The sequence below is a fragment of the Uloborus diversus genome, chromosome 1 (assembly GCF_026930045.1).
Source record: "Uloborus diversus isolate 005 chromosome 1, Udiv.v.3.1, whole genome shotgun sequence".
Taxonomy (NCBI): Eukaryota; Metazoa; Arthropoda; class Arachnida; order Araneae; family Uloboridae; genus Uloborus; species Uloborus diversus.
The window spans coordinates 153273165-153287141 of record NC_072731.1 but is presented as its reverse complement, the minus strand read 5'-3'; the positions used below and the strand labels follow the sequence as shown (position 1 = coordinate 153287141).

General features: G+C 35.6%; 1 protein-coding gene across 1 annotated transcript; it reads left to right on the top strand.

The window, feature by feature from the left end:
• Positions 1–314: 314 nt before the first annotated feature.
• LOC129222219 (xyloside xylosyltransferase 1-like) lies at positions 315–7726 on the top strand. The gene is made up of 2 exons (XM_054856700.1): positions 315–782; positions 6523–7726. Exons 1-2 carry the CDS (start codon positions 411–413, stop codon positions 7195–7197), a joined length of 1047 nt encoding a protein of 348 aa, XP_054712675.1. The 5' UTR covers positions 315–410; the 3' UTR covers positions 7198–7726.
• The last annotated feature ends 6251 nt before the right edge of the window (positions 7727–13977 follow it).

Genomic DNA, 13977 nt, shown 5'->3' with positions numbered 1-13977 from the left:
TCGTCTGCAATAAGTTATAAAAAGATCGTCTGCACTTTTGCGCTTTGTCTGGAAAATGAACGAGGTAAAATAATTTCATTTGGAAATGAATCATTAATGAAAATGGTGGTCCTATTGTAGCAATGAAAAATGCCATTGCATTTTGAAAGAGTTTATTTTTGAAAATATCAAGAAATGAAAATTTGGTTTTCTATTCATTTATATCTTCAGCAACACTGTGTACTTCATGTGATTATGCTCATTGGTGACAGTGCACGATTTCAGAATCATTAACGAAAACAGTGGTCCTAATGTAGCAATGAAAATGCTACTGCATTTTGAAAGATAGTTCATTTTTGAAGCAAGCATAGAAACATCAAAGATTGTTCCAAAAGTTTACATTTTTGTAAATTTATATTCCGTACGGTTTAATGGCAGCGAAAGCTCTCATTGGATTCAAAAACTTTATAATATCATTCTTAATCATAACAACAGTTTTTTTCAACGTAATGATGCTGTATAAAGGGAAGATTATTAATTCAAATTCCCTAGATTTCGTTTCAAATAACAGACAAAACAGTTACAGAATTACGTCACAAAACAATCACATTGATGTTGTCTTTTTTGCGAAGTATGCATTCAAAAACATGAAAATAATTCGTGGTCTAGCTAGAACTTTAGAAAGTATTTTGAAACATACAAAAAATCCTATATATCTTCATGTTCTGCTAGATTTCGAAAGTAAACAAAGGGTTGGAAGAACACTAAAGACTGTTTGCCGACACTTTCACCGAAGTTTGAATGTAAGTTTAATTTCTTATTTCATACTTTCTACTAGAATAAGAACATAATTAGCTATATAAAAGAGGTAAATTCAACGTTATTTATAACCAGTATGTTGTGACTACTACGAAACTGACTTCTACATTTTTCTTTTGAGTCTTGGATCTAACGTATTATTTCTTTTATCAAGTTTTGCTATTGGAAAAAGCAGAATTAAAGCCCGGAAACTCAAAAGTATTTCAAAAGCCTTGTTCATATTAATTAAACGTTGTATTTGTTAACAAATAGAAGATTACAAAAGAAAACATTTTTATATTAATGAGTTTTCTGCTATTATTCTATTGGTTACAGTTGAAATTTATCTATTTGCTAACAATTAAATCGTGTGAAATTCTTTCTCAAAGCAATCGTACTTGAAAACAAAATGATTTATTTTGCACGTTGTTGTATTAATTAAACTATTTTTATTCGAGCAAATGATGGAAAAAAATCAGTTATCCTTGGAGTGATTAACGCCAAAATTAAATCGGCTTCTTTGCGTAGATTTACTTTTGTTCCAAAATTTCAACTAAACCGTAACATTGCTAGCGTAAGGAATAGGTCCTTAACCTAAAAATTAAACACCGCAATTTTCAGTTAAAACAATCTATACTAGTATCATAAAGAGATAGAGCAAATTTTTGTTAGTTTATATGTTCGAGGTAATCGGAGGAACTATTGCAATTATTTGAAAAATTCTTTATTTGTATGAAAGGTGCATTCTCTCTCTCTCTCCCTCTCTCTCTCTCTTACTGAGTGACATAGGCTATATACTATGCATATATGTATTTAGATAAATTTAATCAACCAATAGTTTGTCTTCTCCATCAGTTTATGTTTTGTATAGTTTCATTGTTATAAACGTAAAATCAAGCACCGATTGTCCCGCTTCTGCCGTTACAGAAGAGTCGAAGGTTCTCTTTAACCCGAATGCTAAGGGATGGAAACACTTGGTAGAAAACCGTACCATGTCGGCATAAGAACCGCCAAAACTGTTACATGTGTTTGAGGCTGCAGATGATAATGTACATAGCATTCAATCAGCCTTGTACATTGCGTACCAATAAGAGTCACAGAATGTTTAAGCATCAAAACTTATTTAAACTAATTATTACTGAGGTTCGTTTCGAGAAAATTAGTACTTGAGTTTAAGTAGTGTAGACAGACGATATTAATCCGTGTTTCTAAAAGTTGTAACTTTGCATGCATTTCGGGCTATCCTTTAAGATTTTTTCTATACTAATATTATAAAGAGCGAGGGTTTATTTTGTATGTTTATTTGTTCCATTTTTCTTCCGACCCCACAGCCCTGTATAAGTAAAGATTTCTCCTATGTAAGTGGGCACATTTGTTTTGAGCCGAATTCACTATGTAGCAGGTTGACCTGTTGTTCCTTATTTCTGCCATTGGCAAGGAATTTTTTTTTTCATTCCCGTGGAATCTTGGTTTTTAGCCCTCTCATTAAAAAATAATCTCCACAATCCCTACTTAGTTTTTCAATGTTTTTAATAGGTAAATCTAGGTGAGTATCCGTACAAAATTCATCTGGATGGATTTTGGAAACCGGCTCAAGATAATCTCTGCTAGTTTACCAAAGGTTTCTGAAAAAAAAAAGAGCCTGAAAGTAAGCCATACCGTCATTCATTTATATACATTCTTCAATCTTAGGAGTTTCGTCTACTACTTGACCTCCAAAACATGGAGTAGTTTGGACTTTTCTGTTTTGTAGGAAATCAATCAGCAGTAGCTAATGCCCATGGTACTGAACCTAATGGATTTGACATCAATTTCTCAAGGCTAATTTCACGTTACTAGGAAAAAAGTAAACTCGAGCAAAAGTAATCCCCCTTTTCTGTTCTTATCTCAACTAATCTGTTTTGTGCAGTCGTAACAATGATCTTCTATTGAATATTTTTGAAAGTTTGAAGCTTTTGTCTCTTGAGTGGTTCATGGAATTTTTTATTCTTTACAATGAATCTGTCTTGCATAAAACTTTTGTAGGAAGCTTCACCTAGGTTATCTACAATAAGTAAATTTTCTTCGTTTGATTCGGGTACGGGTCTTTCCGATGATAAACAGAACAACTTCTCACAGTTTTCAACTTGAAATGGATTACCGTATTGTTCAAAAGAATCAAGTACTGTCAAAATACTTTGGTCACTTCGTTTCATTTCATGTTCTTGCATGTCACGGTGAGAGCAATCTGATGACTGAATCATACTTGCATTTTTCAATGCTTACTCTACAATCTACATACTTAGCACGTTCATGTCTTGTAATGCACCATCATGAATATGCTCAGAAATTATTGCTAAATCCTATTAATCCGCCAGTACGTTTGACATGTCTATTAATTGTCTGTTCCATTATGATGTTCACATAATTTCTTACCCGCTTTAGTGTGATCTGCTGACACTAAACCCGTTATTGTCATGTAGTTCTTCAGCTATAGGGTGCTACTTTGCAAGTTCAAAAGGTTGCTAAAGTGACTAACAAGATATCGGGCATAATTATGATGGTCACACGCAAAGTAAAGAGGACTCATGTCTTCTAAACATGTCAAGTGTAAGTCAAAGTTGTTTTCTTTGCTTGCTCGCTGGAATCTTAGAACCAATGCCACTTTATTCCCGTAACTAGTCCAAAATTGGGCTATCTTACTTAATTTTCATTCTCTTAACTTCCATCAAGAACGTTTGGCAGTTACTGTAGGACAGTGGTGCCCAACCTTCTCTTACCCGAGGGCCGCACATGTGTCCCGTGGGTCGCAGATTGGTCACCACTGCTGTTTGGTCACCAAACGTTTGACAAGAAACATTTTCATAGACAGATGTCAAATGACGATATGACAGATTTTCTGACAAGATTTTAATTAGTTTCATCTCTTCTGCATATGATATTTTGACTTCGTTGGCAGGTTTAAATAGATATATTTTTGATGAAATTAAAAAACATTGTTAAATGAATTCTTCCTAAAAGTTTTTACTGTAAAAGGCGTGTGACAGAAAAAATACACTTTTTGAAGAATGACCCATATACAGGATACGGCAGGTATTTGAGAACAAATTGATGTTCACAGAAAAAAAGGAATTAACTGGGGGAAAAGATCATTTATTAGATATTTAAGTTTTCGTACAGGTAGTCAGACACATGAAGGAAGACATCATTCAATAAACCGATTATCAGTAGAAATAATAACTTCTATACGCTTCCGAAACCGACTGCAGGCAGTAATGGGATGAGTCTTCAAAAATTTTGGCACTACTTCCACAATAACAGCTCTGAGAGTTGCAACAGTGTTGTGGGAGTCCCTCTAAGGAAGTGCGATTTGAGTCCGACTCAACTACACCCCATACATAGCAGTCGATTGGATTGAGATCTGATGAACTGGGGGATCAAAAGTTAGGCTTGACAAAATCGTGAAAATTTTTGCATATCCCATCTTGAGTTGTTCTGACTATATGGAATGGTGAAATGGTGCCGAGTCTTGTTGGAAAAAATAGGACCTCCCACGTGATACAATAGTGTTCCAGGACTTGACAACTCTGTCCAATACCTCGGTGTAAGCAACGGCATTAACTCTGGCACCTTGACAAAAAAAAAAAAAAAAAAAAGTGGAAGCATCACATCTCTTTCAGTACTAACAACATCAAAAACTATCATACATAATCGTTGGTATATTATCGAAACTTTTACACAGCCAATGATCATTTTTGCGGCTCACCTTTTGACCCTGAACAAAGTTCTTCTCATTTGAGAAAAACCAGAGCAGTCCTGGTTCCTCGGGATGTTTGAGCTTGTTCAGAAGGCTCTTGGCGCTAGTCAAGCAGTTAACCTTGCTCCTGTCAGACATGAATTGCCCTCTCCGCATCACTTACGATTTGCAACGGAGGTCCTAAAAAACAACACGTCGGATAGTAGTAGCCTCATCAACCTGCTGCTCATCAGTGAGTGTCCATGGTCCTCATCGATAGCAGCTTGTACCGGCTGACAAATTCTGGTTTCCTGAAACTGTCAGAACGTCGACAATGTCGTTCCCTTTGCGCAAATTCTACCACATCCCCTATTGCTGAGTCTAATTCTCTACGAACTTCGTAAACTAGTGAGAACAACCTTCAAGAACGCAGCAACTTCTGAATCGATATGCCCTGCAGCCAAAAGAAGACAATAACGGCATGCCTGTAAGTTTCTTGAGTAAGAATTGGGTCTGACATGTCTATCTCCAACGAAAAAATCTACGTTTCTGTAAAACACAGAAAAATGTGGCTCCTATACTTGTGTCCTCAAATAGCTGCCGCACCCTGAATATAATTTTAAATGAAAATATTTAATTTCAAGAACTTTTCTTTCAGTATAATTTCTAATGAAAATGCAAATTTACAAATACTTATTTTGTAAACTGTTTTTCCCTCATTCAGGATACCAGTACATATTTTTTTTTTCGCTATTAGCAGTCGCTTATTGAAAATATCAATTTTTCCAGCCTATTGGACAGTCATTCAAAAGAAACCCCCACACCAGAGAATCCATGAAATAAAATGTTTATACCTATTAAAAACTGGTTTAATTTTTGAAATAAAAAAAATACGAAGAAGTCTAAATTTATACTTTGAGTCCTAAAATTGCTCTTTTCTACACGTTGACGGGAAACGTTACTCCTTTTTTTTTCTTTTCTTTTTGTTTGAGTCTGATTGGTGAACATGCATCACTTGCAGTGGCGTACCTAGCATGGGTGACACCCGTGGCTGCAATTTGCGGTGTCCCCCGACCCCCCTTAACAAACAAAAAAGTTTAATTATCTATGATGTAGACATGAAAACATGACATTCATACATTTTTCAGTAACAACTACATTTGCATTTTTCACGAAATTTTAAGTTGGCTATTGTGCAAAAGACAAAGTAAAAACTATGAACACTATTTAAGTAACTTGCCCGAGACGCATGCGTGCAGGCCGTCAAAAGGTCAAAAAGGTAAGGGGGTGTATGAAATTGATGGACCTTTTTTATTTCAAACCTATCTCAAACACAGGGAACGAATATGGGTTTCAGTTTTTTGTTGCAAGAGGAAGTTGCGACAAATTTTAAGTATTGACAATGTGAACCTAATCATAATGAAGGAATCAAAGGGAAGGTCCGGGGAATTCCCCCCCTAGAAAATTTTTAATTAGCAGTCTCAAAAATGCATTTTAGCTTCATATTTTTCAAAAACTTGCAAATCCACTTTTGGTGTCACCCCCCAGACGGATGACACCCGGGACGGATAAAATTCCTCCTCCTCCCCCCCCCCGGCCCCCTGTAGTAACGCTACTGGTCTCTTGACACAATTAGATAAACCGTGCAACGGTGAGCAACGCAGCTATATCAATGTGTATAAAAATGGAAGTTTATTTGTGTGTGTGTTCCTTATACAAAACTATAGTTTTAGTTTACGTCGGATGTTTGCCAAGTTTCGCAAAAATCCGACGTCCTTTGATAATCAGGAATTCACATAGGGTCACACAGAGGTGGTCCCACTACGGGAGCCTGCGAAATTGATTTCGCGACTTCATCCTTGCGATTCAGCATTTCATGTTTATCCATTGTATTCATTTCGAAACTATTTATTTATTTTAATTAATCACTCGCTGAATTCTTTTCAACATTCCCACATTTATATTTTGCTTGATGATGGTTATTCGAGAATGTACTGTATTTGAAATGTGACATTTTTCCCCTTCTGCAGGTGACGTACTATGACGTGAATGACATGGCGCAGCAAAACAGCAAGACCATATCTACCATTCGGAAACATTTTTTCAGCAAAGATGTTGGAAGATACAACGACGACATCTTTTTCCTCTCTGAAATATTTCATGAAGTGTTTCCGAAAAGATTGCGCCAGATAATTTTTCTGGACATAGATTTGAAATTCTTAGATGACATACAAAAACTTTACGGAACATTCCAGGCTTTCGAGAAACAAAACGTTATTGGAATTGGTCCTGATTTACAACCACAGTACCGCATGGATTTTTCAAAATTTCGAAGCCACAACCTTGGTACAAAAGTTGGAATGCCAAGACCAGGCAGACAAGGTTACAACACTGGTGTTGTGTTGTTCGATTTGCAACGAATGAGGGAATCAGTATTGTATAATTCTCTTATTAATGACACTTCAATAGACATCTTGTGCAAGAAGTATGAATTTCAAGGATACTTGGGTCATCAGGACTTTTATACGTTAACTGGGATGGAACATCCCGAATTATATTATGAGCTTGACTGTTCTTGGAATAGGCAACTTGATGTAGGGTGGGAGGCTGTTGTAGGTTCAGAAATTTTTCAACGGTATCATGAATGCAACAATACAATTAAAGTTTTACATGCTAATGGTGATGCCGTTTTTGCAAATGAGTAAACTAGTTGTGTTTTAGAAATTATTCAATTCGATTAGGAATGAGCCTTTTAATAAATGCTTTTTCTTGGATCTATAAAAAAATGTAAAAATATTTTTTTTCTTTCAAGCCACCCCATTCCCATGTTTGTTATCCCATTTCGAACCGCATAATTATGCGGTAATTTTACAAGAGGAAAAATCGTTATGAGATTAGTGTGTCTGTGATGTGTTCATCATTTCTTCTATGTCGAGAGGCGTTTAATAAGTGACGCTTTTTGGCACTTGGATGATTTGTTCGGAAAATTTTGCAAAAATAAGCAGCCCCATCGTCTTTTTCTGAAGCATGACTTATTATTGTGCATCTTGTATGTAAGTTCAAAATTTTGATTTTGTATATATTTTTTAATTAATTTCTTTTTGGAGAAATGTATATGAAAACAATGTGTGATATTGTGTAATTTGACATGTTTACTGCTGTGATATAAAAGAACAAAAGACTATTGATTGAGTTCTGGGAAGATGCAGAAAATAGTATTTTAGTGTGATTTTTACGTTTATGTACTCTTATACGTTTTATTGCTAATAATGAATTAAATATTAAAGTATTTATGATGTGAGTTTTTATTCATACAGTTTAGGAAGAGCTGGTATAATTTTTAACCACTTGTTTAATTTTGAAAATTATTAAGCTTTAAAAATATATATATTTAATATTCAAAGAGGTCAATTTTTCCATGAATACAGTGATTTGACTTTGCTTAGTAAAGTGGTTACAGTAATTAATTCGAAAAAAAATTGAAGAACAAAAGAAAATATTAAAAGAAGATGCATAGACAGATCCGCGCCGTCATTATGTGCAAGATCGTGCGAGCCACGACGGAGCCAGAGTCAAAAAGGCGCCGTGTTCTACCGATCAAAAATGTTCCACCGAAAAAATCTTTTCATTATATAAATGGTGGCAGTGAAATAATATTGCTCATTGAAACATGCCATCCGTCTAGCTGCCTATATAAACGGAAAAAATATTGCCTTGTTGTGTCTAAACATGCTATTCAGGAGCGCAAACTTTTACACTGAAAACACTTAACACTAACTAATGTATACATTAGCATTTTTCTTTCTAATGTGGTGTCATGGATGCTTTTTCGGTGTGACTCTGATTGAGCGTACGAGGCGCAACAAATTTGCTATTCACCAGTTTGTTTACTGACTCGAAGTAACTTCGAGATATGAAGTGAAAATGTACACTGTATTCCAAAATTAAATACTTGCCATAGTTTCGATTTACGGGGAAACCGGAGGCATTTTTTTATGGGTTCATTCTGTCTTCAAATTTGATTTATTCTTTTAAATTAAAAAAAAAATGTAGAGAGTACCACCACCATCTTGAGCTACATTTGGTATGTATTAATAGTTCATATTTTTTACTTTAACGCTTTAAGATGTATAATGAATCCATAGTGTCAATAGGCGGTAGGGATTGCGCCTCGCACTAAAACCGAAGGGTATACTTGAAAATGATTAAGTGCATATGAAAAATTTTCATAAAAATCATTAGTCAATTAATGAAGATTTTATCTTCCTGTATTTTCCCCGTGAAATGTTTTATGATATTTTTAATCACTATTATAGAAAAACTTAGTAATGTTTCATTTTTAATGTTGAGATCTTCACACTTATGCTTATGAAATGTTGAGGGAAAATCCTAGTTATTTTTAAAAAAAATTTTGAAATTAAAAATGTCCATGTTGCAGATTATTAGGTCAGCTAATCACGTCCCTCAGCCACATTTCTCTTTCTTTCATTCCTCTCCAACCCCCCCCCCCCACACACTTTTTTAACCCTTTTAAATTCGTATCCAAATGAGAAAAATTTCAAAATGCCAAGCTCTAGATGCCCTCCTCTTCAAAAGAAAAATTAATTTTAATTTTGACATCTTGAATTCAAATTATGTTTTTCGCAATCACGAGTGTGTGTATGTAGCCGTGTGTGTTTGTGTGCAGGGGTTATGTGTATGTGTGTAGGCATGAGTGTTTGTGTCTGTGTGCTGGCATAAGTGTGTGGGTAGTTGTGTGTATGAATGTGTGGGGGGGGGGTATGTGTATGTGTGTGTAGGCATATGTGTTTGTGTCTCTGTGCAGGCATGAATGTGTGGGTAGTTGTGTGTATGTTTTTGTGTGTGTATGTGTAGGTGTCTGTATGTATGCGTGTGTGTATGCGTTTGTATTTGTGTATGTATGTGTGTAGGAGTATATATGTGTGTGTGTAGTTGTGTATGTATGCGCGTGTGTTTAGGACATGGATGCAACCTGGAGACGGCTTTCGCTATAGGAGCAGCATCGTGAGAAGCCCGTCGACGGTGATGGTGCGGAGGGTGGCGGTGGGAAAATAAAATGATAGGACATCAAAACAGTCAAATGAGAACAATAAGCAATCGTGATTGCTCAAAAAAAACATTACAGATCGTCCTTAGTTAGAAGTGAGCCTCCAAACACCTCGACACAACATAGAGATTGTGGTTTTGGAGCTTCTATTCCGAAAAACTGCCGAGATCCTAATGTTACTAAAATATGGTCTACAATTGCGTTTTTAAGTCTTCAATTTCGAAAAATGTGCGGGGAGGGGACTCCCAAACCTTGTTATATCACCAAAGAACGACGAAAAATGAGTTTTTAAAATTGCAATTTCAAAAAAAAATTTAGATTGAGAACCTCTGATCCTTTCTTCCCGAATGCCATAATGAGCGTCTAAAATCAATATTTTTAGGAATTTCATTTCGAAGCATTGGGAGCGGACACTTAATCGATCAGAAATTCTCTAAGCCCTATTACTTTCTCTAACGGCAACAAGTATGGTCTATAACTGCGATTTTAAGACATCAATTTTGGAAAATATTGGAGAGATTCTCGGAAATTTTTCTTCCCCTTTCATCTCCAAAGATCGCATAAAACTGAGGTTTAGAACTAAAATTTTGAAAAATTTCCCGTGGAGATCCCCCGGAGCCGCTATTTAAACCTAACTCGTATTGGAATAATGACCGACCCCGTGCTAAACCAGAGGTTTTGTCAGCTTTCTCTTTTTTTGTCTCACTCTCTCTCCAACAATGTAAGACAATCGAAAGCTTCAAAATGGTTCACTAAATAGTTTACACGAAACAGGAAAGTTATTCTAATTCATATATATTTTTACGACAGTTACGTGAAATTTTCCTAAAAAATATTTTTTGGAGATACCCGAAACTGATTTATGTACTATAGAGCCATATCCATCATATGTTCTAAAAAATTTGCAAGGTAAGTAAACTCAGATACGTCCTCTCCCAGTTTTTGACCTTCTAGAGAAAGAAAGAGATTGACTTGGTTGTTGAAGAATTGAAGTTCAATTCCTATGGAAAAATATTTTAAGTGACCCCCCTACCCTTAAACTATTTTTTGATTGCGCCACTATTTCCAAAAGAGTAAGTTGATAGTGTCAATCGGTTTATTTAGTACAAGATGTGTTCAGTATGTTACATACATATACAGTCGGACCTCCATATATCGAAGTAGCAAATTGCCGGGGAAAAAATTCGATATATAGAAATTTCGATATACAGAAACGATTTTATTTTATCCTAAAAATGTCCTAAAACATTACAATTAAAGCTAAATTTCGTGTATGAAGCCTAATTTCTAATTTATAAGAGCATTGGATTAAATGAAAGTTAATAATTAAAAAAATAACATAAATTACATTTTTGCGCCATCATACATCTTCATTCTTCGGCAATTCAACTTGATCCGCAGCATTAGGGGATTTTCGTTTTGACAAATCGAGAGGAAAGACGAAAGTAAAAAATTAATCTACTTAACTTAAATGATTTTTACTGTAGCTAAAACGACTAGGAGCGATTATCAACAGATAAAAGGGATGACTTGAAACTGATTTTACAATGTTACTGGTTACAACTAAGATATTAGAAATAAACTTGAGGGAATTTAAGAATTCTAGAACGAAAAAACGACCTATCTACACATCCCTCAACCCCAGATTTCTTATGAGTTTCGTAGCAACCTTTAGTGAACATAATTTTCTCCCCTAACCTTTATTTTTCATGAGACTAACAGTCCAAAGAGGAAAAAAAATCTACGAATGTCTCGAAAAAAAATTCGATATATAGAGATTTTTTCGATATATAGAAACAATTTTTCTATGTAATGAACAAGGAAATTTGCTGGGATTTCGATATATAGAAAATTCTGATATGTGGAAGCTCGATATATGGAGGTTCGACTGTATAAATCTGCTTTCAATACTATTAAAAAAATAAATACAGCGAAACCTGTGTAAGTTGACCACTTGCGATGTACTACTTTAGTGATCTACTTAAACAAAGGTTCATTCATATGATAAGTGCCAATTCCGTGCCTGAACAAAGCGGCCAACTTACAAGGATGGTCAACTTCACAGATTTTACTGTAAATAAAAACTTATGTCTCAATAAAAGCATTTAACTGTACATTTTAAGATAGCACAAAATGTTTATACATGGTTTTTAAATAAATTAAATAGCTATCGTATTTTTGTTCACATTGTATTTGTCTGCAGAACCTCACTCCAGGTGTTAACCGTATTTTCCCCGAACGCCACTGCATAGAGGCGCTCAAAAGACAGTTGCACGACGGCGCCGACCAGACTTGGCGCTGACCTGTGCATAGAAATAAAGACTTCTAGTCAATACATACTGCTCAGTATTAAAAACGCGGATTTTAGAAACATGATGAAAATAAGCGTTTTTGCAGGAATTCTCACCGAGGCGGAGGGGGATCGTGGCGCAGATTGCACCATTAAAAGTTTTAGGCGGGGGTGAAGGGTATTTTTTATTTTGTAGGGTCTTCTTGCTCTTGGTCCATGGGGGATTCTTGGTCCTTGGACCTTAGGTGGTATTTATGGGGGATGCATCCTTGCTCGGTGGGGGTGGGCACCCCTAATTTTTGCATGTATTTTGCTGTTTTTTTCCCCAATAAAAAGGATGGAATACAAACCCTGCCCCCCCCCCCCAAAAAAAAAAATTGAACAAGACGGGCTTTTGTAAGCAGACAGAAATTACTGAAATTTAAAATAATTGACAACATAATCATGATGACGACGACGGGGATTTTACTAGATGCTATTGAAGATAATTACGAAAAAAAAATTAGCAAAGTTATATTTAATTCTGTAAAGGATCCAAACTGGGTTAGTTGCGTCATTTATGGAATTATTTTCAAGGTTTGTGACGCAATCTTGTTGATATGAAACTTACATATACATGTACTCCAATAAATCATGACTAGTAGTACATAAAAGGGAATCAAACTTATAGACTACTTTTAGTACGTAGCTGTTGCCTTTTTACTCAAACATTTTTCATACGACTGAGCGCCGTATTTTGTAGAAAAGGATAACACCAGAGGAAGTAACCGATTACATGTTCTTCCAATTTTTCAAGTGTCTGCGACTTGTGCAACTCAAAGGTATGAGCTTTAGTTTCTGGATTTGCACGACGTTATGCAATAAACTCGCTTCGAAATTTACAAAGGTCGAGTTATTATTGTTGTATATTTATAAATCATCCAGGGGGGGGGGGTTCAACGTGTATGGAATGACTATACAAAATAAGGAGGGACAAGTAATATAAACGTCTGTTTTATTCACACTCCATGGACTGGCTTTTCCCGACAAAGCATTGGGCATCCGCGCATGCGCTGCAAGTCGATGCTCATTAGTATACATTATGTCACAATTATAATCCATTTTACTGCTTGGTAATAATGCTTGCATATTGTTGTAACTTGCATACGTTGAAACTTTTTGGTTACGCAATGAAATAATCAGGTAAAATAAAGAAGATCAATGATGTACGCAGTATACTTTTAAAATGGCGGAACAGCGTTTTGGAACAGCTGTTGAGCCTTCATTAAAGACACTACTTTTATTTTCTTTTCTTTTTGCAGGGGAGGGGAGGGGACCTCTTTTTCAGCTTTTTTTTTTTTTTTTTGACTTCAAATATTTTGTACATAAAATATCATAACTTACTATAGGCAGGTCCGTCATTTTAAAGTTCTCCAAGGGGGGAGGGGCAAAGGTTACATACTCAGTGCATTTTATTGGAAAAAAAACACCAAAATACATACAAATTGCACCTATTCATGATGATGCTTTTGAAATCCAGGGGGAAGGGGCCATCGCTCCCCCCCCCCCCTGTGATTGTCCAAATGACAGGCCTACTTACTGGGTGGGGCGGTGAATTTTAGGATTCTTGCCAAGCGTGACAGAAAACCACGCTACGTGCTGGCCACAGGACCAGACAGTCGCCCAGGGAACTGCGCCAACTTGTCGAAAACAACTGATTTTCCCCCCCCCCCAATTTTTCACACCTTTATAGAACAAGCTGGACCTATTATTTTCCTCAAATTACAAATGCACAGACTGAGAGCCATATTTTAAATAATTAACATATATATCTCAGAAGCAAATACAGTTAAATCCATATTTCAAGGCTTTTTTATTTTTACAAATTTTAATGAAATATCCGTATATAAGTTTTTAAATGATCACAGAAATGTCGTGATTAATTCATTCTTCATTTAAAACTATACATTTTTCTGATAAAATTTAAAATCCCGGAAATTGCAAAAGTTAAAGTCTAAATTAACACACGCAATCACAAAGTTTAACGCAGACAAGCACACTTTCTCCCCCCCCCCCCCGTCTCTTTTTCTTTTCTTGAACTAAATATGGTTTCAAAGAGACTCATGTGATAATGAGTATTTTATTTAT

What these genes read in the sequence shown, in the direction of transcription:
- LOC129222219 (XM_054856700.1), top strand. Translation starts at nt 411, where the DNA reads ATGGCAGCGAAAGCTCTCATTGGATTCAAAAACTTTATAATATCATTC. An exon ending in ACTTTCACCGAAGTTTGAAT is followed by an intron (nt 783 to 6,522) that starts GTAAGTTTAATT and finishes CCCCTTCTGCAG; the next exon opens with GTGACGTACTATGACGTGAA.